The sequence below is a fragment of the Bombina bombina genome, chromosome 3, assembly GCF_027579735.1.
Source record: "Bombina bombina isolate aBomBom1 chromosome 3, aBomBom1.pri, whole genome shotgun sequence".
Classification (NCBI taxonomy): domain Eukaryota; kingdom Metazoa; phylum Chordata; class Amphibia; order Anura; family Bombinatoridae; genus Bombina; species Bombina bombina.
In genome coordinates, this window is record NC_069501.1 from 362892719 (window position 1) to 362916984 (window position 24266).

At 40.3% G+C, this 24266-nt stretch overlaps 1 protein-coding gene across 1 annotated transcript in view; it reads right to left on the bottom strand.

The window, feature by feature from the left end:
- The window catches only part of CASK (calcium/calmodulin dependent serine protein kinase), a gene marked incomplete in the record, with an annotated part of 883427 nt that overhangs the window by 704337 nt on the left and 154824 nt on the right, over window positions 1-24266 (bottom strand). Inside the window, 1 exon segment of the mRNA XM_053706489.1 lies at window positions 10874-10951. Coding sequence (XP_053562464.1) covers window positions 10874-10951 — 78 coding nt within the window.

Sequence of the window (24266 nt, forward strand, 5' to 3'; positions counted from 1 at the left end):
TAAGGGCTTTAAGCTTGTTCATAATCTCATCCAATGGAGCTGTGCTAAGGGTCTCTTCCAGAGACTCAAACCAGAATGCCGCCGCCGCAGCAGTGACAGGCGCAATGCATGCAAGGGGTTGTAATATAAAACCTTGCTGAACAAACATTTTCTTAAGGTAACCCTCTAACTTTTTATCCATTGGATCTGAAAAAGCACAGCTATCCTCCACCGGGATAGTGGTGCGCTTAGCCAGAGTAGAAACTGCTCCCTCCACCTTAGGGACCGTCTGCCATAGGTCCCGTGTGGTGGCGTCTATTGGAAACATTTTTCTAAATATAGGAGGGGGTGAAAAAGGCACACCGGGTCTATCCCACTCCTTGTTAACAATTTCTGTAAGCCTTTTAGGAATAGGAAAAACGTCAGTACACGCCGGTACCGCAAAATATTTATCCAGCCTACATACTTTCTCTGGAATTGCAACCGTGTTACAATCATTCAGAGCCGCTAAAACCTCCCCTAGTAATACACGGAGGTTCTCAAGCTTAAATTTAAAATTTGAAATGTCTGAATCCAGTTTACTTGGATCAGATCTGTCACCCACAGAATGAAGCTCTCCGTCCTCATGTTCTGCAAATTGTGACGCAGTATCAGACATGGCTCTATTATTATCAGCGCACTCTGTTCTTATTCCAGAGTGATCGCGTTTACCTCTAAATTCTGGCAATTTAGATAGTACTTCAGTCATAACATTAGCCATGTCTTGCAAAGTGATTTGTATGGGCCGCCCTGATGTACTTGGCGCCACAATATCACGCACCTCCTGAGCGGGAGGCGAAGGTACTGACACGTGAGGAGAGTTAGTCGGCATAACTTCCCCCTCGTTGTCTGGTGATATATTTTTCACATATAAAGTTTGACTTTTATTCAAAGTAACATCTATACATTGAGTGCACAAATTTCTATTGGGCTCCACATTGGCCTTTAAACATAGTGAACAAACAGCTTCATCTGTGTCAGACATGTTTAAACAGACTAGAAATAACACTAGCAAGCTTGGAAAAAAACCTTTAAATAAATTTACAAGCTATATAAAAAACGCTACTGCGCCTTTAAGAAACATAAAAATGTGACAGTTGAATTAACGATGAACCAAATATGTTAAAACAACCAAATTTTAACAGAAAATGTATAAAGTTAGCAGAGAATTGCACCCACAAGCAAAAGGATGATTAACCCCTTAATACCCAAAACGGATAACAGTTGAAATAATAAACGTTTTTTATCACAGTCAAACACACTGTCACAGATCTGCTGTGACTGATTACCTCCCTCAAAACTAGTTTTGGAGACCCCTGGGCTCTGTAGAGACGTCCTGGATCATGGAGGAAGAAATAGGAAGACTGTGACTAAATTTTTACTGCGCAATAAAGCGCTAAAATAGGCCCCTCCCACTCATATTACAACAGTGGGGAAGCTCAGTAAACTGTTTTTATTCAGAAACAAACGACAGCCATGTGGTAAAAATCATGCCCATAAAGTTTTATCACCAAGTACCTCAGAAAAAACGATTAACATGCCAGTAAACGTTTTAAAAATGAAAATTATGAAGTGTTATTAATAAGCCTGCTGCTAGTCGCTTTCACTGCAGTGCAGGCTCAAATATTACTTTAATATAGACAGTATTTTCTTAGTGAAATTCCATTCCCCAGAAATACCTCAGAGTATACATACATACATATCAGCCTGATACCAGTCGCTACTACTGCATTTAAGGCTGCACTTACATTACATCGGTATTAGCAGTATTTTCTCAGTCAATTCCATTCCTTAGAAAATAATTTACTGCACATACCTCCTTGCAGGTGGGCCCTGCATGCTATCCCCTGTTCTGAAGTTACCTCACTCCTCAGAATGGCCGAGAACAGCAAGTGGATCTTAGTTACGACCGCTAAGATCATAGACAAACTCAGGTAGATTCTTCTTCTAATGCTGCCTGAGAAGAAACAACACACTCCGGTGCCGTTTAAAATAACAAACTTTTGATTGAAGAAATAAAAACTAAGTTTAACACACCACAGTCCTCTCACACGTCCTATCTATAGTTAGGTGCAAGAGAATGACTGGGTATGACGTAGAGGGGAGGAGCTATATAGCAGCTCTGCTTGGGTGATCCTCTTGCACTTCCTGTTAGGGAGGAGATATAATCCCATAAGTAATGGATGACCCGTGGACTGACTACACTTAACAGGAGAAAACAAAAAAAAATGCTCTGCCTAAGAACTAACCGTTCAATCCCCATGCCATTAAGCTTAGAGACTTGAGATTCGGATTAAAAAACAGACCTAGTTAGAACAGACCTTAAAACAGAAGGTCTGGATGCAAAGGAAGGGACCATGGTGGGTTATCTGAATATCTGAACTAGGTCTGCTTACCAAACTAGGTGAGGCAAAGCTGGAGCAATCAGAATTACTGATGACTCCAGCATGATCCTGGCAATCAATCTGGGTAGATGAACCACAGAGGGAAAAACATAGGGCCGTCAAAATGACCATGGAGCTACCAAAGCTTCCACAAACTTCCCTGAGAATCCCTAGACCTCAAATAGTACCTGGGAAGTTTATTATTTAACAGAGAAGCCATCAGATCTATCTCTGGGAAACTACTACCTGATAGAAAACATCCAGATGAAGAGAGACCACTCTCCTTGTTGCAATGACTGAAAACTGAGAAAATGTGCTTCCCAGTTCTTCACTCCTGGAATATGAACTGCAGAAATCAGACAATAGGCTTCTGCCCAGAAAATAATTCAAGACACTTCCTCATGGTTAAGGAACTGCAAATCCCCCCCCCCCCCCACATAATGATTGATGTAGACCACTGTTGTTAAACTGTGACTGAAAATGGAGATGGAGATGAAACTCCCTTTTCAAAAGAGGCCAACTCTTAAGTGTCTCTGAAAACTGCAGAGTTTTCTAGAACATTTATTGACAACCTCGCCTCTCAAAGAAACCAAACTCCTTGCACCCTCTGAGACCCCCATACAGTGCCCCAACCTGAAAGACTTGAATCAGTAGCAATCACAGTTCAGATAGGCCAGCAAAAGAAACTCCCTGCATAATAGGCTGATAATCCAGCTAGCAAGACAGGGACTAACTTGCTCTGTGATCTTGATACATCTTTAGAAATAGTTGAGTTAGATCCCTGCATCACTGCTAAAGCACACAAACCTAAAAGGCCTCATAGAAAGCGATAAACGGAAAAAACTTCAGATGTAGCAATTGTGAAACCTAACACCTGCATATAAAGAGAAAATGCGCAACCAGAATTTTTTTTAGAAAATTGATGTTCCAACCATGTTGATGAAGAAACAACGACAGACTGTTGATGTCAAATTCTGCTAAATGAAAAGATGAAACTTGAACAAAAAACATCATCCAGGTAAGGAACACAGCAATACCCTCAGATCTGATCACAGAGAAAAAGGTACCCAGAACCTTTGAGAATATTGTGGGAGCTATTGCCAGACCAAATGGTAGAGCAACAAACTTTAAGAGCTTGTCTAGTAAAGCAAACCCAAAAGCTGGAGAATAGAAACAAAGGAAAGAATCCTTTAAAGCTATCGAGAACATAAACTGACCTTGCAGAACAAAAAGGCAGAATAGTTCAGAATGGTTTTCATTTCGAAAGTAGAAACTCTTGAGTATGCCAAAGACAGTTAGAATTAATCTAAATAATGTCAAAAACAGAGTCACAAATGAAAGCATTAGCATATTAAAGCAATGCCAAAAATATAAAAAAAATATTCTAGCCGAATCAACAGAAAACTGCTCAGAAACACTATTAACCAAATAGAAGAAAAACAGTCATACCAGCAAAAGAAACTGCTGGTCTAAAAAGAAAACCTGCATGCTGGAAAAAAAACCCTAAAGAAGAAATCTAACTTCCTATCCTAAGGGTTTTAAAAGAAAAAGCTAACTTCCAAAGGAATAGTAGTACACTAAACCAAGGTATAAATTACCCAATCCACTCCCGGAACAGATTCCCAGACTTAAATATTAAAAAACAGTAAAGGATAAATATTCCAATACCTAGCAGAAGGAATAAAAAAGGGGATACCTGGCTTAGACCATTCCCTAGAGACTCTCTCAGACAGCATTAGGGACAGGAAAAAAACTCAAGAAATGTAACCATAAGTTTATAGACTAAATCTGAACGATTTACAGACTTATCTTCAGTTATCTTAGACCATATTTTTAAAATGTCTCTAGCTGGATGCCAGGGTGTCAATTAGTGGCTTTTTTTTTCTAAGCTTTTTAAACAAAAAATAATCTTTATTAAAAGAATTTGAGGGCCCATCAAATTAAAATACATTTCAGGTTTTAACAGTCATTAGTAACAACTTCTTCATAGTCAAAGTAGACTGTGTGAAGGAACACTTTCTGCAGCCAAATAGGTTACCTGTTAACTGAGTCAAACAGGAACAACAGAAGCACTTTTATTCAGACTAGGATGTGTGTCTACCTACTCCAGAGGTTATATGTCATCTACCCAATAGAAGGTATTAATTTATCAAGAAGAATAAAAAATGCTCTACATCTGCCTCCCTCTTCAATTTTTCTAGCTAGTCCATCTTCCTATCATTGAACTGTATTTACATATGCACAGCACAAAAACACAAAATATTAATTACAAAAACAAAAAAAGGTATTCCACTAAAAATGTACAAGTGGGATAATAAAAAAATGTATATATATATTTTTTACATACGATTACAAAATTTCAGATACAAGTGGTACTAAAGTAAGCTTTACTAATGATACATAACACTTTCTGATGTGCCAGAAATTTTTACTTTATTGTGATTTTAACAGTTTGACACATTTCAAGCTCCCTATGGTGGTCTGTAGCTTAAAATAACCTTTCACCACCAAACCAAGGATCATTTCACAGACCAGGAAATAAAGTCCAAATAACCTTTATATATCATGGTGTTAAATTATGAATGCATAATTTGTTAACATTTTAAAATTGGAAGCTTGTAATAATTCCTATGGAAACAATTTTTCAATGTGAGCATGTTATGATCGCTATTACCTAAATAATTATTTGTTTGACATTATTTCTGTTATTATTTGACAACACTAAATACAGTGTAGCTTTATTCATGGTTGCTTCATTTATTAATTATGATGTATCATTCTATTTCAGTGTGTTTGAAAATTAACTGAGATGGTGAATTCAGAACTTTGCTCCTGGTTTGATAACAGTGGTGAAGGGGACTGAATGAAACCACCCTGTGTTCAAGGCAGGGATGTGGAAGCTGAAGGGGGAACCTGAGGGATTTGGGAGTAACTCACACAGAACTATCATTGGGTACAGATCTGGGTACATTCATAGCCAGTGTGGATAAAAACCAATTATATTCTTTTTTTTATTTAAAGTTAGAGTCCACACCAGAATTATCATCATTTAAAAAAGGTAGATATAATACCTTTATTATCCATTCCCCAGTTTTGAATAACCAACACCATTATATTAATATACTTTTTACCTCTCTGAGGGTGAAAACAGCAGGATCTATGCTAACCTCACAGCAAACTATATTGGAAATAAAAGACAAAGCTGCACCATGTTATGCACTTAATATCAAGCAAAAAATTGTACCACAAATGATTTTTTTTGTAGCTAAATAAGGAGGCTTACTTTCTAAAACAAGAGTTTTGCATTTTATTTCTTTGATATGACGACATCATCATGCTCTACAAAAGGTGTAGATTGTAAGCTCTTCAGAGCAGGGCCCTTCTCCTCCTGTACTTGTTTTGTTTAGTCTATTATGTATTTGTATCTTACCACAAATCTTAGTAGTTGTATACCCCTAACGTTGTGCCAAGCGCTACAGAATTTTGTGTCACTATACAAATAAATGATGATAAAAAACAATTTATGCTTACCTGATAAATTTCTTTCTTTGCGATGTACCGAGTCCACGGATTCATCCTAACTTGTGGGATATTGTCCTTCCTGACAGGAAGTAGCAAAGAGAGCACCACAGCAGAGCTGTCTATATAGCTCCCCCCTTAACTCCACCCCCCAGTCATTCGACCGAAGGCCAAGGAAGAAAAGGAGAAACTATAAGGTGCAGAGGTGACTGAAGTTTACATAAAAAAAATACTATCTGTCTTGAATAGACAGGGCGGAAGGTGGACTCTGTACATCGCAAAAGAAAGAATTTTATCAGGTAAGCATAAATTTTGTTTTCTTTTGCATGATGTACTGAGTCCACGGATTCATCCTAACTTGTGGGATACCAATACCAAAGCTTTAGGACACGGATGAAGGGAGGGACAAGACAGGAACCTAAACGGAAGGCACCACTGCTTGCAAAACCTCTCTCCCAAAAATAGCCTCCGAAGAAGCAAAAGTATCAAATTTATAACATTTTGAAAAGGCATGAAGCGACTACCAAGTCGCAGCCTTACAAATCTGTTCAACAGAAGCATCATTTTTAAAAGCCCATGTGGAAGCTACCGCTCTAGTAGAATGAGCTGTAATCCTTTCAGGAGGCTGCTGTCCAGCAGTCTCATAAGCCAAACGGATGATGCTTTTCAGCCAAAAGGAAAGAAGTCGCCGTAGCCTTTTGACCCCTACACTTTCCAGAATAGACAACAAACAAAGAAGATGTTTGACGAAAATCTTTGGTTGCCTGCAAATAAAATTTCAAAGCACAAACCACGTCCAAGTTGTGCAACAGACGTTCCTTCTTACAAGAAGGATTAGGACACAGAGAAGGAACACCAATTTCTTGATTGATATTCCTGTTAGTAACAACCTTAGGTAGGAACCCAGGCTTGGTACGCAAGACCACCTTATCAGCATGGAACACAAGATAAGGAGAGTCACATTGTAATGCAGATAGTTCAGAAACTCTTCGAGCTGAAGAGATAGAAACTAGGAACAAAACTTTCCAAGATAAAAGCTTAATATCTATGGAATGCATGGGTTCAAACAGAACCCCCTGAAGAACTCTAAGAACTAAATTTAGACTCCATGGCGGAGCAATAGGTTTAAACACAGGCTTAATTCTAACTAAAGCCTGACAAAAAGCCAGAATGTCTGGAACATCTGCCAGACGCTTGTGCAACAGAATAGACAGAGCAGATATCTGTCCCTTTAGGGAACTAGCTGATAATCCTTTCTCCAATCCCTCAATCAGACGTGGAAGGAGAGGGAAAGGTGGAAACACATAAGCCAGGTTGAACGACCAGGGTACTGCTAGAGCATCTATCAGTACAGCCTGAGGATCCCTTGACTTGGAGCCGTAACGAGGAAGTTTGGCGTTCTGACGAGACGTCATCAGATCCAACTCTGGTGTGCCCCATAGCCGAACCAGCTGAGCAAACACCTCCGGATGGAGTTCTCCGTCAGAAATATTTTCATGTCCACCGAGTCTATCAGAGTCCCTAAAATTAAACTCTTGTGAGGGGGGAAAGAGAACTCTTTTTTACGTTCACTTTCCACCCGTGAGACCTTAGAAAGGCCAACACTAAGTCTGTGTGAGACTTGGCTAGTTGGAAGGACGACGCTTGAATTAGAATGTCGTCTAGATAAGGTGCCACTGCTATGCCCCGTGGCCTTAGAACCGCCAGAAGGGACCCTAACACCTTCGTGAAGATTTGCGGCGCCGTGGCCAACCCGAAAGGAAGAGCCACAAACTGATAATGCTTGTTCAGAAAGGCGAACCTGAGGAACTGGTGATAATCTTTGTGGATAGGAATGTGCAGATACGCATCCTTTAAGTCCACGGTGGTCATATATTGACCCTCCTGGATCAATGGTAAGATAGCTCGAATGGTCTCCATCTTGTAAAGATGGAACTCTTAGGAATGGTTTAGGATCTTGAGATCCGGAACTGGTCTGAAGGTTCCCTCCTTTTTGGGAACTATAAACAGATTGGAGTAGAACCACTGCCCCTGTTCTGCTTTTGGAACTGGGCAGATCACTCCCATGGTAAAAAGGTCTTCTACACAGCATTAGAACGCCTCTCTATTTGTCGGGTTTACAGACAATTGAGAAAGATGGAACCTCCCCCTTGGAGGGGAATCCTTGAAATCTAGAAGGTATCCCTGGGTTACAATTTCTACTGCCCAGGAATCCTGAACGTCTCTTGCCCAGGCCTGAGCAAAGAGCGAGAGTCTGCCCCCTACTAGATCCGGTCCCGGATCGGGGGCTACCCCTTCATGCTGACTTAGTGGCAGCAGCAGGCTTTTTGGCCTGTTTACCCTTTTTCCAAGCCTGATTAGGTCTCCAGGTTGGCTTGGATTGAGCAAAGTTCCCCTCTTGCTTTGCAGCAGGGGAAGAGGTAGAGGGACCACTCTTGAAGTTTCGAAAGGAACGAAAATTATTTTGTTTGGTCCTTGTCTTATTTGACTTATCCTGAGGGAGGGTATGACCCTTCCCTCCAGTAATGTCTGAAATGATCTCTTTCAATGCAGGCCCGAATAGGGTCTTACCTTTGAAAGGGATCGACAAAAGCTTAGATTTAGATGACACATCAGCTGACCAGGACTTAAGCCATAACGCTCTATGTGCTAAAATGGCAAAACCTGAATTCTTAGCCACTAATTTAGCAAGATGAAAAGCAGCGTCTGTAATAAAAGAATTAGCCAACTTAAGAGCCTTAATTCTGTCCAAATTATCATCTAGTGGGGTCTCCATCTGAAGAGCCTCTTCTAGAGCTCAAACCAAAAGGCAGCTGCAGTGGTTACAGGAACAATGCATGCTATAGGTTGAAGAAGAAAACCTTGATGAACAAAAATTTTCTTTAGGAGACCATCTAATTTTTTATCCATAGGATCAATGAAAGCACAACTGTCTTCAATAGGTATAGTTGTACGCTTAGCCAGGGTAGAAATAGCTCCCTCCACCTTAGGGACCGTCTGCCATGAGTCCTTTATGGTATCAGAAATGGGAGACATTTTCTTAAAAACAGGAGGGGGAGAGAACGGAATACCTGGTTTATCCAACTCCTTAGTAACAATGTCCGAAATCCTCTTAGGGACCGGAAAAACATCAGTGTAAACAGGAACCTCTAAATATTTGTCCATTTTACACAATTTCTCTGGAACTACAATAGGGTCACAATCATCCAGAGTAGCTAAAACCTCCCTGAGCAATAAGCGGAGGTGCTCTAGCTTAAATTTAAATGCCGTCATATCTGAATCTGTCTGAGAGAACATCTTTCCTGAATCAGAAATCTCTCCCTCAGACAGCAAATCCCTCATCCTTACCTCAGAACATTGTGAGGGAATATCGGATACGGCAACTAAAGCGTCAGAAGGCTCAGCATTTGTTCTTAACCCAGAGCTACTGCGCTTCCCTTGCAACTTAGATAAAACCTCTGTGAGGGTAGTATTCATAACTGAAGCCATATCTTGCAAGGTGAAAGAATTAGACACACTAGAAGTACTCGGCGTCTCTTGTGCGGGCGTTACTGGTTGTGACACTTGGGGAGAACTAGATGGCAAAACCTGATTTCCTTCTGTCTGAGAATCATCTAATGCCAAACTTTTATAAGTCAAAATATGCTGTTTGCAATTTATAGACATATCAGTACAAGTGGGACACATTCTAAGAGGGGGTTCCACAATGGCTTATAAACAAATTGAACAATGAGTTTCCACAGTGTCAGACATGTTTAACAGACTAGTAATAAAGCAAGCAAGCTTGGAAAACACTTTAATGAAAAAAACACAATTTGCAAAAACGGTACTGTGCCTTTAAGAGAAAAAAAGGCATACACAAACTGCAAAACAGGTTAAAATTGCTTCAATTTTTCTGAAATTTTAACAGTGTACCCACCAAGCTTTAGAAGGATTGCACCACAAGTTAATAAGCAATAAACCCTCAGGAGAAGTTGCTTGCTGCTTGTAAATGTAGGCCCCGTCTGCTGGGGCCTACACAAAACTAACAAACCCTGCCTGAAAGCCATGTGGGTTATAAAGAACCCCAAAGAACCCTCAAGCAAATGTCCCATAAAAAAGAAAACATTACTCCCAGACACAAAAACGTTTGTCCCAAATTCACATAACAAACTGAGTGCCCACAAAAAATTAACCCTTTATGCAAGCTAGTAAAAACCTCTGATAACACTAGGATTACTGCTTACCCTTCCCCTAATGGGGACACTGTCAGCCTTTCTGAGTTAACACAGTCTCTGCAGAAAATATGACTGAACATACCTCATTGCTGTATAGCAAGAAACCGTTCCTCAAACTGAAGTTTTCCTGTACTCCTCAGCTTCTGTGGGAACAGCAGTGGACCTTAGTTACAAATGCTAAGATCATCATCCTCCAGGCAGAAATCTTCATCTATGTCCTGCCTGAGAGTAAATAGTACAACACTGGTTCCATTTAAAAATAACAAACACTTGATTGAAGATAAAATAAAACTAACAGTTTAACACCTCTTCTCTTTATTCTACCTGCTTAGAGCCAGCAAAGGAGAATGACTGGGGGGTGCAGTTAAGGGGGGAGCTATATAGACAGCTCTGCTGTGGTGCTCTCTTTACTACTTCCTGTCAGGAAGGACAATATCCCACAAGTTAGGATGAATCCGTGGACTCGGTACATCATGCAAAAGAAATAGAATGAACTTCAAAAGATTTTTTATTTTCTTATTTTTTCAGGGGGTTAATCCATTTTACCAATTACTTCCATATTCTAATAGTCCTGGTTAGTGGCTTTTGTACAGCACTTCTAATGGAATGAAGTTGGTGGCTTCATAGCAACACAATGGCAAGGAGTCGTCCCTTTATGTTCTATCACAACAGGGCTTTTAAATTGGGCATTTCAGTGCTGGGTGTTAGAACAGTTATTACCAGTGTCGTACATACCTTGCAACTGCTTCACTGTATACAAAGCCAGCATCAGCTCTTTTTACAATTTCAAAGCACAGGTCGGCTCCATCCATACTGTAGTAACATGAAATAAAAAAAGGAAATTAAAAAAAAGTAAAACATTTGACAGCCACTAATTAAACACTTTACAATGTAGACAACAGTAATCAAATGACAGATTTAAAATCTATCAAGTAGTATAGCAAAACCAGTGATACAAACCTCTACGTTTTATACACAGTCCGTTTTTAGAGCAATTCATTTTAACAAGATACACATATATAATATGAGCTGACAGGGCTTTCACTGGAGCAATAAAATCCACTTTGTAAGCGTGGAAACCAGATTTAAAACCAGGCTACAAACAAAACAGGACAAAGAAAATATTTAGCAGGGAGTCTGTTAAACCCTGCAGAAAATAAAGCAGCCAGAATTCTAACGCAAATGTTTTAACCCCTTAAAGACCACAATGTACCCTGTATGTCACTGGTCGTTAAGGGTTTTTTCAGGACATAATAGTACAAGTATAGCAAGAACACGCTATTAATGCACTCCCTCCAGCAGGCTTTGTGGAATAGAGCAGTCACAACGCTGGTGGCAAGACCGCGCTATAAAACAATCAAGTCCCAAAAAAAGGCCAGTGACATACAGGGTACGTCGCTGGTCCTTAAGGGGTTAATAAATGTTTTATAAATCTAGAAAATGACCTAATGTTTTATCTTCAGAGAAAAAGGTTACTTTCATTTACAGCAAATACAAAATATTATCAAAAGTCAGCCATAATTTAAAATTGTTAGCTATAATAACCGTTAACCAACATGATTTGTAAGATTGGCATACGCAGTAAGGGGTGGAACTAGAGTTACCACCTCAGTAATGTTACATGGACACTTATGAGTTACACATGCTGCAGGGTAAGCAGGGCGGAACAAGTATTGTGCCTCTGGACATCACATGAATAGTGTTGATGACAGCACAATACATTTTCCTCCCTGCAAGCCCTACAGCATACGTAACACATAAGTGTACTGGAAAACATAGCCAAGGTGGCAACCCTAGGTGGAACAGGGGTATAGCCTAAAATACAGTTCATTGCAACCAATACAAAATGTACAGACTAAATGCAATAATAAGTAATAAAGAAAGAAATGAATCAAAGGCAAATAGCAAAACTAAAAATGTAAATTTATTTGTTTACGTTTTAAAAGGGACAGTAAACAATTACATTTTTCTACAGTCTTCCAATAGATTAACATATCAGCAGAGTCTGAATGCTATTAGAATAGAGTAACGTCTTGATTGTTGCAATCGTCACAATTCCTCCCACTACTTCCTTATTTTGAGGAGCCAATCCAGATTTGTGTTTGGAAAAGACAGGCCTTGCTATCACCGAAAAAAAAAATCTCCCCTCTGTAATTTATTTATTTAAACTCTATCCAGTCATATAGCATGTAACCAGTATCAGTGTTGCAGGGTCACACTATGTTAAATCATTCACTGCAACTTTGGACACCCTTATCTGTGAGGTATAAGAAATTCTGCACAAAGTGTAGTGTAGGCAAGTCCCCAATCATTTTTGTATCCTGTCAAAATTTGTTCAGCCACTACTTTATATCTGGCTTCCAAGTGAGGTACTGGAGCTGAATGATCTAGTCCTAAAGGAAAATAAATTGTGATCTTCAGTTTTGAGTGTTCTTAAACTAAATACACAGTGCTTAAAGGGACAGTCTACACAAAAATGGTTATTGTTTAAAAAGATAGATAATGCCTTTACTACCCATTCCCCAGCATTGAACAACCAACATTGTTAGATTAATATACTTTATAACAGTGTTTTTCAACCAGTGTGCCGTGGCACACTAGTGTGCCGTGAGAGATCCTCAGGTGTGCCACGGCAGACTGACAACAGTGTGACATATTTTTTAAACTTTGCTTGTTTTTTACTCCCAGTGCAGGAGTAGTTTGTAGGAGGCATGGCATAACAGCACAATACACACAGTATGTGTGTGTTTGTGTGTATGTGTATATATATATGCTGTATTAGGCTACAATGTGTGATTTTTTTAAAATTTTGGGATGGTGGTGTGCCACAGGATTTTTTAATGTAAAAAAGTGTGCCACGGCAAAAAAAGGTTAAAAATCACTGCTTTATAACATTTAAACCTCTAAATTTCTGCCTGTATCAAAGGCTCTTTTGACAGCCTCTTAATCACATGCTTTTGTATTTGCTTTTTACAACAGGAGACTGATAATTTCCTGGGGCGTGAACATATTGTTATCTATATGGCCCACATGAACTATTTAAGATTTATTACAACACAGTACTAAATGCAAGTCAATGGATTTTAAATAGTAACAGTCATGTGATCAGGGGGCTGTCAGAAGATGCTTAGATACCAGGTAATCACAGAGGTAAAACGTGTATTTTTATAACTGTTGGTTATGCAAAACTGGGGAATGGGTAATAAAGGGATTATCTACCTTTTTAAACAACAAAAAATCTGGTGTTTATTGTCCCTTTAAGGGTGTGCATTTTTAAACAACTTTACTTCAATTTTCCAATTTGCATTGTTCTCTACGTATACTTTGCTATAAAAAAAAAAACATACCTAGGTAGGCAAAGAAGCAGCAATGCATTACTGGGAGCTAGCTTCTGATTGGCGACCACATATATGCTTCTTGTCATTGGCTCACCAGATGTGTTGAGTTAGCTCCAAATAGTGCATTGTAGCTCCTTCAACAAAGGATACCAAGAGAATGAAGCAAATGTGATACTAGAAGTAAATTGGAAATGCGTTTAAAACGGTGCGCTCTATCTGAATCATGAAAGAAAAATGTAGGGTTTCATGTGCCTTTAAGCTTTACATAAATTCCTTATTCAGAATGAAAAACCTTGTTAGTAGTCTAAATAATATGCGCTAAAATCAAGGTCTCCCACACTGAACTGTATCTACAAACAAATCCATTGGCAATGCCAGTAGATCACACATAAAAAAAACAAATTACGACTTACCAGATAATTTCCTTTCCTTCAAAACAGGGAGAGTCCACATCTGCATTCATTACTTGTGGGAAATACAGAACCTGGCCACCAAGAGGAGGCAAAGACACCCTAGCCAAAGGCTTAAGTACCTCCCCACTTCCCTCATCCCCCAGTCATTCTACCGAGGGAACAAGGAAACAGTAGGAGAAATATCAGGGTGAAAAATAAATTTAGGGCCGCCCATCAGAGAACACGGGCAGGAGCTGTGGACTCTCCCTGTATCGGAGGAAAGGAAATTATCTGTAAAGTCATAATTTAGGTTTTCCTTCTTAATACAGGGAGAGTCCACAGCTGCATTCATTACTTGTGGGAAACAATACCCAAGCTACAGAGGACACTGAATGCTAACGGGAGGGTAAAAAAGAAAGGCGGCCCCTAATCTGAGGGCACCACAGCCTGCAATACCTCTCCCCCAAAGGCTGCTTCAGCAGAAGCAAAACCATCAAACGTGTAAAATTTAGAAAAAGTATGTAAGGAGGTCCAGGTAGTCGCCTTACAAATCTGATCCATAAAGGCCTCATTATTGAAGGCCCAAGAGAAAGCCACTGTTCTCGTAGAATGAGCCATAATCCTCTGAGGAGGCTCAAGTCTCACTGTCTCATATGCTAAGCAGATGATACACCTCAACCAAAAACACAAGGTGGTCGAAGAGGCCCTCTGACCCCTACACTTCCCAGAATAGATAACAAACAGAGAAGAAGTTTGTCTAAATTCCTTCATAGCCTAAAGATAGAACTTCATCCAGATTATGCAGTAAACGTTCCTTCGATGAAGGAGGATTAGGACATAAGGAAGGAACCACAACTTCTTGATTGATGTTGCCATTGAACACAACCTGAGGAAGAAATTCCAACTTAGTTTGTAGAACAGCCTTATCAGCAGGGAACACCGGATAAGGAGGGTCGCATTGCAAATGCAGCAATCTCAGAGACTCTGCGCATAGAAGCAATAGCTAGTAGACAAAGAATCTTCCAAGACAACAACTTAATGTCAACCTCATGCATAGGCTCAAACGGAGCCCATTGCAAAACTTAAAGAACAAGATTTAAACTCCAAGGAGGAGCATTAGATCTAAACACCGGCCTGATCCTAGTCAGAACCTTAACAAAAAAGACTGTACATCCAGAAGCTCAGCGAGCCTCTAGTGCAGTAAAACAGACAGGGCCGAAAATCTGTCCCTTCAAGGAAATAGCTGAGAGGCCCTTCTCCAGTCCCACCTGGAGAAAAAAAAAATCCAGGCAACATTTACTTTGTGCCAGGACAAACCACGCTCTTAACACCAGAATAAGTAGGTTCTCCACACCTTATGATAGATGCGACGAGTAACCGGCTTACGAGCTTGGATGAGAGTATCAATAACTCTCTCAGAAAACTCTGTCTTGGCTAAGACTAAGCGTTCAATCTCCACGCAGTCAGCCTCAGAGAATCAAGATTTTAATGAAGAAAGGGGACTTGTTCCAGCAGATCCCTGCGACAAGGTAACCTTTAAGGAGGAGATGACATCCCAATTAGATCCGCGAACCATATCCTTCGTGGCCATGATGGAGCAATCAGTATCACTGACGCCTGCTCCTTTATGATTAGAGCCACCACTCAAGGAAGGAGTGGTAATGGCAGAAAAAGAGAAATTAGATTGAACCAACAAGGCACCGATAATCTATTAGCTCCATCTGAGGATCCCTGGACCTCGACCCATATCTGGGTAGCTTGTTATTTAGACGGGACGCCATGAGATCTATCTCCAGCGATTCCCCACCTGTTGCACATCTCCGCAAACACTTTGGGATGGAGAGACCATTCCCCCGATGAAAGGATTGTCTGCTGAGAAAATCCACTTCTCGATGTCCACACACGGAATGTGGATCGCTAACAGTGAACAGTTGTGGGTCTCCGCCCACTCCAGAATCCGAGATACTTCCCTCATTGCTAGGGAGCTTCTCCTTCCCCCCTGATGGTTGAAGTAAGCCACTGAGGATAAAATGTCTGATTAGAATCAGATAAATTGAGACGAACCCAGTAGGGGGCCAAGCCTTCAGAGCATTGAATATTGCCCAAAGGTCTAGAATGAGGAATGGGAGGGAGCTCTTCTCCTGCGTCCACAGGCCCTGCGCCTCTTGGCGTCCCACACAGCTCCACATCCTGACAGACTTGTGTCCGCCGTCAGTGTCACCCAGGATGGTATTAAAAAGGATGTCTCTCGGGACAGGTGATCCGGACAGAGCCACCAAAAGAGCGATTCTCTCAACCGGTTGTCCAGAGAAATCTGTTGAGACAGATCCAAATGATCTCCGTTCCACTGCCTCAGCATGCACAGTCACAACGGCCTGAGGTGGAACCTGGCAAAGAGAACAATGTCCATGCTGGACACCATGAGACCAATCACCTCCATACACTGAGCCACAGATGGCCTTAAGGAGGTCTGGAAGGCAAGACATGTTAGAAATATTCTCATGTCTATGGAATCTATTATAGAGCCCAGGAATTCCACCCCGGTGCTTGAAATAAAAGAACTCCTTTCTCTATCTTCCCTCCGTGATATCGAAAAAGAAAGAGGAGAGATTCTGAATGGACTTCCACCAGACGAAACGATGGTGCTTGTACCAGAATATCATCCAAGTAGGGAGCTACTGCTACACCCCAGGTTCTGGCGAATTCTAGAAGAGCCCCTAGAACATTCGTAAAAATTCTTGGAACAGTAGCTGGACCAAACGGAAGTGCAATGAACTGGAAGTGCTGGTCCAGGAACGCAGAACTGAGGAACTGGAAGTGTTCCCTGTGTATTGGAATGTGAAGGAATGCCCTCTTCAGATCTATAGTGGTCATAAACTGCCCTTCCTGAATGAAGGAAAGTGTGGACCTTATTGTCTCCTTCTTGACGAGGGGACATTTAGAAATTTGTTTAAGCACATTAGGTCCAGAACTGGATGGAAGAACCCTCCTTCTTTGGGACCACAAAAAAGTTTGAATAGTATCTTAAACCTCTCTCTGCAATAGGCACTGGGAGAATGACTCCAAAGGAGGACAGATCCCTAACTCACTCCAGAAAGGCTTCCCTCCTTCCTAACAGGTTGAGAGGATGAATCTGCCCCTGGGTGGATGAGATTTGAAACCTATCTTGTAACCCTGAGCTATGATCTTCAGGACCCAAGGATCCTTCACGTCCCTAAACCAAGCCTCTGATAGAGCGACAGTCTGCCACTACACGAACCAAAATAGGAAAGAGGGCTGCCCCACATGCAGGCAGTCTCGTTGGGCTTCGTGCTCTGCTTGGATCTATTCCAGGACTGAGCCAGCTTCCTAGAACTCTTGGTTTGCTCTGGCTTAGTGGAGGCCTCTGACGCTGGGCTTCTATCAGAACTAAAAGGAACGAAAATATGAAGTTTGTCCCTTAGATTTGTTCTCTTCCTACGGTATGAAGGCACCATTGACCCTTGAAACCGTGGAGATAGACAAACAAACTCCTTCCCGTAAAGGAGAGGGAAGAGACTAGACTTAGAAATTATATCTGTCAGAGCGCCTACGGGCCTGAACAGAAACCCTGAAGTTTTAGCCATAGGATAAATAATCTGCATAACAGCACAGACAAAAAAAAAAATATAGTAACCCAGAAGGCCGTAATTCTTTCCTGAAAAATGTCGAGGCAACCCTCCACCTCGGTCATTTTGGCAAAGTAGATGCACCAAAAGGTAGCCGCTCCAGCAACTGACGACAAGCACCGCCAGTAAAGCAATTATCCTATAGGTTGAAACATCCTCTTTAACAGAGTTTCCATCCTTATATCCGGTGGCTCTATGAACGATGAACTATCCTCACAGGGGATAGTATTACGTATGGCAAGCGTAAAGATAGAGTCAACCAAGTAGGGATGGGAAAAAGAAAAACCCACCCTCAGAGAGCCGGAACCGGGATCCTTACAAGGCAGACGACGGGAAGAGGAATCTTATCCTGTCCCACTCGTCCTTAATAATGAGGTTTGTCTGGCAGCCTTTGGAACCTCTAATGCAGTCAAAACCTCCCTTAGTAGAAAGCGTAAACGTTCTGTCCTAAATCTAAAAACTGGATCCTCCACAGGCGGAGGATTATAGGCAGCAGACTCCAACCCTGAAAGTTCATACTCTGAAGTTTCAGAGAGAACCTCATCCTCTGATAACTGATCAGATATATCCAACAAATTACATGATGCCACCTGGGCAGGAGTGCAAGATTTAACCTTTCGCTTGCACTTAGCAGTGCGAGGAAAAGCACTAATGGCCCGCAGACACCGCCGTATGAAACTGCACAGTAACGTCTGGTGGAAAAAAAGGCCCCCTCCAAATAGAGGATTAACAGTGCAATGGGAAGTTGCATCTGTATAAAAAGATGCAAGTAGGGTGTGCACCTAACTGGACAAGGACTCCTCAGAGGTGGGCAGCTCAGTGGTATCAAACATGTCAACCTTATTTGATGTAATACCCTTATCAAGGCATATGGAACATAATTGAGAGGGCGGATATCCCAGAGCAATATAAACAGGCATTACTTTATTTTAAATAAAAAATACAGCACCTTTATACCCCCAATGGCTGGGGCACACACCACCTCCTATGACCCAGACGGAACAGAGATAAAACTCCACTCCGTAACTCGGTCAAGAGAAAGGAAATGGAAGTCGCGACCATTCCGGTCACATGGTGCACAATGCAGGACCGTCCCTGCTATGAGAAAAATCACTAAGCTTTTAAGCTGTGCAACCTTCAAAGTGAAACCTGTATGTTCCATCTCAGCCTATGAGCCCATAAACATCTCACACAAAGCAGCATAAAATCAAATAAAGCATATATGATTAAACCCAACTGTGCATAACCTCCCTCTCAGGAGATATTAACCATTGATTCCATATAGATAAAAGGAGCCACACTGTGACCCTGTCTTCTAGCGGTTGCAATATGTGTAAAGATTGAAACGATCTTACCGGAATCTATGCCGTGGAATAGTGACAGGGTCCTTCAAGTTTGACAGATTGTAGCAGCGCTTCTGACATGGACTTGAGTGAAGAAAGCAGGCAGCGTAACTCGTCAAGGCTGATTGCTTAAGGAGCTGTTAATATGTCTGGATGGGTTCGCAGAAAGCCTCTCCCTGCATCTCCAGACTAACTTTCGTCAATGCTCTCACTGAGAGGCTGACAAGACTACTTAAAACTCCAGTCCCATCTTGAAGAATACTTACTCTCCATAAGAGACTATTCCGAATATTCCAACACTTCTCTGCCATCCACCTGTGACGAAAGGCAAAGAATGACTGGGGGATGAGGGAAATGGGGGAGGTATTTAAGCCTTTGGCTGGGGTCTCTTTGCCTCCTCCTGGTGGGCAGGTTCTGTATTTCCCACAAGTAATGAATGCAGCTGTGGACACTCCCTGTATTAAGGAGTAAAAAAATCTTGCTGGTTTACTAAAATTAGTTAGAGTAGGGGATCACAAAAAAAAAAAAACCATGGACAAATATAAAATCATATTTGTTCACAAGATTCTAACAGAATAAAGAACCAGCATATTCCAGGTAGAAACTGTCTTTGGAAGGGGTGAAGGAGGATTAGAGCATGTCATTAAAAAAAAAAAAAAAATATATATATATATATATATATATATATATATATATATATATACCCTTTAAAGAAACACGAAAATCAAAATTACTTTCTTGAGACAGACATGCAATTTTAAAAGAACTTTTTTAAACTTTAAAATTGAGCAGCAGCTGAAATAAAAAATAAATAAAAATCTACTTGCTTGAAAAGCAGAGTAAGCATTACTGCATTATGATTGTTATGTTTTGATAATGGAATTCTACTGCGTTTGCTTGATGCTAAACCAATTCTTTAAAATTAATATTTCTCCTTTAACTCTTCAGTCTTGAACCCAAGGAGGAGGATATTATTCTGAGAATAATTGTGCCTCAGTTTGCTAGTCCCTCCACTTGGTCATTTGGCTGCAATCTCAATTGAGACTATTGTATTTCCTCTCATCTATTGTTTCTCAACCACAGCCCTCAAGTACCCCCCACCCCACCCCAACAGGCCAGGTTTGCATTACAGCTGAACCAGTGCACAGGGGAAATCAGCATACGGGGGAGAGCAGGTTAGTAACCATGGTGTTACTGATCATTTGATTATTTCACCATCATCTGATTACTTCACCTGTGCACTGGTTCAGCTGTAATGAGAACCTGGCCTGTTGGCGGTACTTGAGGACCGCAGTTGAAAAACACTAATCCAATGGTTTTCAAACCTGTCCTCAGGCCTCCGTAACAGGTCACATTTTGAGGCTATATAAACTGCAACATAGTGAAATAATCATCTGATTAGTAAACAAGGTTATTTTACTTGCTCTCATTCAAGGTAATCCTGAAAATGTGGCCTGTTGGGGAGGCCTGAGCACAGGTTTGAAAAACAATTAACATACTGCAGTGAAGATTCCGGTGTTAGGGGAAGTGGTATGCAGGAGACAGATAGTTTTCAAAATTTAGAGGCAGGAAGGATCCTCATCATTTCCAATCACCTTTGAGTGACTATCAAAGTTCCTTATCTTCTGGCACGCTGTGTCGCCACATGACACTATTGTAAGGCAACATCCATGCCCCAATGCTAAGGGGTTAAACAGCTGATCGAGGCAATAGAAAAACCTATGGTCTGGTCAACTGCCCTAGCTATATGGATGGCAACAGTGGTGACAATAACCCTGTGGTGCAGCATGTGAAGACTGAAGAATACCCTCTGGTCAGAAACTTAGTGTTTGCAGGTCACCAACTTCATCAGTAAACTAGTCCTTCCAGCAGGAGCCTACTAGCGATGCTGATGCACGTGCAGCAGCGACTCATGCATTAGTAAGGCAACCACCTTTTCCTCTGGAAGCAAATCATAGGCCTAAGGTGGTGACTTCACAGGGCCAGAGATTTTACAGGGTGTGTAGCAACAGGTTTCTATATTGTCTATTTGTGGTGCACAGCCTGAAATCTGAGAGTCTGTACCATGAAGGTACTGAAAAGATACAGCACTACATGTTCCATCATCAGCATTGTGTGACACACCAATTGCTATACATTTCAGTACTTTTAGCCATGCATTCCAGTGTTGATGTGATTGCACATGCGTAGGTATCAACTCTCCTTCAGATACCTACAGTAAAACATATGTTCTAAAATGGAGACACCAATAATTAAAAATACATTAAGAGTTTAAAGTTCATTTGATTTTTGCCCTGGCTCTTAGATTTTAAACAAATGCATCAGGCCTGTTATTCATGTTTCATAGAAAATGTACAACACCAATAATTCTAAGTTGTCATTTTGAACGTGGCCCACTAAGTTAATTTATTGATTGCAAAATAAAATGAATGTGTGCTGTACACAACATTTTAGAAAAGCAATTGCTAACCTTATTCAATAATTATTTAGCACCTAGAAACTAAGTTAGAAAAACTGATTTTGGTAATGACATTTTTCTTTCCTAAAGTAAGGGCTCAACAAAAGCAGGCCACTAGAGTGCCAAATGCATGGGCCTGGGTTTATGAGCATTAAGTTTCTGCCATATTGTCTAAACCACAGTCTAGTTTAATTTGGCTGCAAACACAGTGAGATCGTCTTTATCTCCTTTAGTATGTGACTGATAACTAAATGTCCCAGCATGTTGCAGCTGCAAGATAACAAGACAATGCAATAGCACTTAGTCTGAACTTTAAATGAGTAGTAGATTTTTTTTATAACAAATTTCAGTTATGTATATTTCCACTCCCCTTGTACCATGTGATAGCAATCAGCCAATCAGAAATGCATATACGTATAGTCTGAATTCTTGCACATGCTCAGTAGGATCTGGTGACTCAAAAATTGTAAATATAAAAGACCGTGCAGATTTTTTTTTATGGAAGTAAATTGGAAAGTTGTTTAAAATTACATGCTGTATCTGAATCATGAAAATTTAATTTAACCTGAGTGTCCCTTTAACCCCTTAAGGACCAGCGACGTACCCTGTATGTCGCTGGCCTTTTTTTGGGACTTGATTGTTTTATAGCGTGGTCTTGCCACCAGCGTTGAGACTGCTCTATTGCACAAAGCCTGCTGGAGGGAGGGCATCAATAGCGTGTTCTTGCTAGACTTGTGCTATTATGTCCTGAAAAAACCCTTAACGACCAGTGACATACAGGGTACATTGTGGTCATTAAGGGGTTAAGGGTTGTTAATATCAATGAAGAACAAGGCAGAACTGTGGCGTATCAGAAACTACAACTGACTGTGGTTATATTCAAAAAAGATTTAACTACAGCAATTTTCAGAGGACTCAATAAAAATGGTTATTTTGGTATAAACACTATTGGCACCATTTTTAAAAGTATTTTTACTTGTTCATTTATTTGTTTAGTTAATTAACACACTGGAGAAATCTGTTTATTTGTTATGAAAACAAATTTTTGCACATCTAGGTAAAAAAAAAAAAAACACTACAGTATATAGATTTTACAATTTATCTAATTATTACAATCAACCAGTAGATGGCAATGTTGCGCAAGAAACATCTTGAGTGACCAGTAGCATAGAATATCCAGAGGAAGAGTTGAAGTATTTGGAGCAGAGAGATGTGCAAGTTTGCAATCTCTCAAAGGAAACAAGTGGACAGTGGACCATCTGAGGATGCTATACACCAGAGAGAAATGGATTGTATACACTGATTTTTCACTAGCCCATTACATACACTCCGACCAATTAACAGCACGTTCCAAAAATCAAACAAAGTCTTATACCCAAGGAGTTTTCAAAAAGGAAGGTTGGATTTTCCAGGTATGTGCCAGAAACATACCTAGAAAGCTAGAGAACCCCAAAATTGTATTGCTTTCTACTGCATAATCTGTGTATGTGCGAGGCTAGCTAGCAAAAGGTGTCCTCAGAGTCAAACAGTTCATAAATACTCTGTAAAAACCAAAGGATAGTATCTTCAAAATGTATAGGGTGTCTGAATATTGGGACTACTGGCAAAATAAAATAAGGGGGTCCATGTGACTGGACCACTACAGCAGTACTTTACAGAGGGGATCACATTTCTTTGTTCATCTTTACAAAATATTAAACACTTTACATGAAATAGAATTCCTTCTTAGGTTACCCAAATCCAAAAAAGGTAAAAACAGAACTAAATCAAGAAAAAATTAAACTGATGTTCTTCTAAGAGAGTATGAGATAAAATGGTATTAGCTAGTAGAGAAGACTATAGATTGCCACTAAAGTAACTATATTAATCAAAGTGAAAAACAATGTGTCAGAAGCAATTAAGCCAACATCTTCACTGTAGCTGTTAAAGGACCAGTAAACACAGTAGATTTGCATAATCAAATGCAAGACAACAAGACAATACAATAGCATTTACTCTTAATTTCAAATGAGTTGTAGATTTTTTTCTAACAAATTTCAAAGTTATGTATATTTCCACTCCCCCTGTACCATGTGATAGCAAGCAGCCAATCACAAATGCATATACGTATAGTGTATAGCGCTGCGGAATCTGTTGGCGCTCTACAAATAACCGATAATAATAATAATAGTGTGAATTCTTGCACATGCTCAGTAGGAGCTGGTGACTAGAAAAGTGTAAATATAAAAGAATGTGCACATTTTTTTTTAATGGAAGTAAATTGGAAAGTTTAAAATGACATGCTGTATCTGAATCATGAAAATGTTATTTGACCTGAGTGTCCCTTTAACTGAATAACAAATGTGTCAAAATGAACACCTGGTCTACAAGAGGAACAATAAAGTTTTACATAAAGCAAACAGCCCACCACCTATTCATAAGAAGTGGCTCTAGAATGAAAAGTAATGCACTAGAGTAGCCTGGAAATAAAACAGAAACCTGAATCTGGTGGTAAATAAGAAACAGAAGGTCAAATGTATCAACCTTTAGTTCCTTCTGAAATGCAAGTTTAATAATTGTAAGGACAATCAAATGTATAACCCAGATTGTCATGAAGGTCTCAAGATTTTAGCATGTATGGGGATACATTTTCCTTTTGTTTTTCTTCTCTGCTATTTACAACCCTTTATCAGAAATCTCTAAAAGAATCAGACTTATGGAACCACTGAATTGTAATATTTGCACCTAGTGCAACAGGATACAGGGGGAGGGGTAATTACGCCCTGACAACAGAGACATAATTAAAAAAAAAAAAATGCCCTCTACCCAGAGAGAGCGGAGGTCAATCAGAGGTGACAATAGTATATCTGGAAACATGCTTTTATCAGATATATGGCACTGGATGAAAGAAATATGACAACCATGTCATATTTGGTATCAAACTAAGCCTCATGATTCCACAAGAGGATTG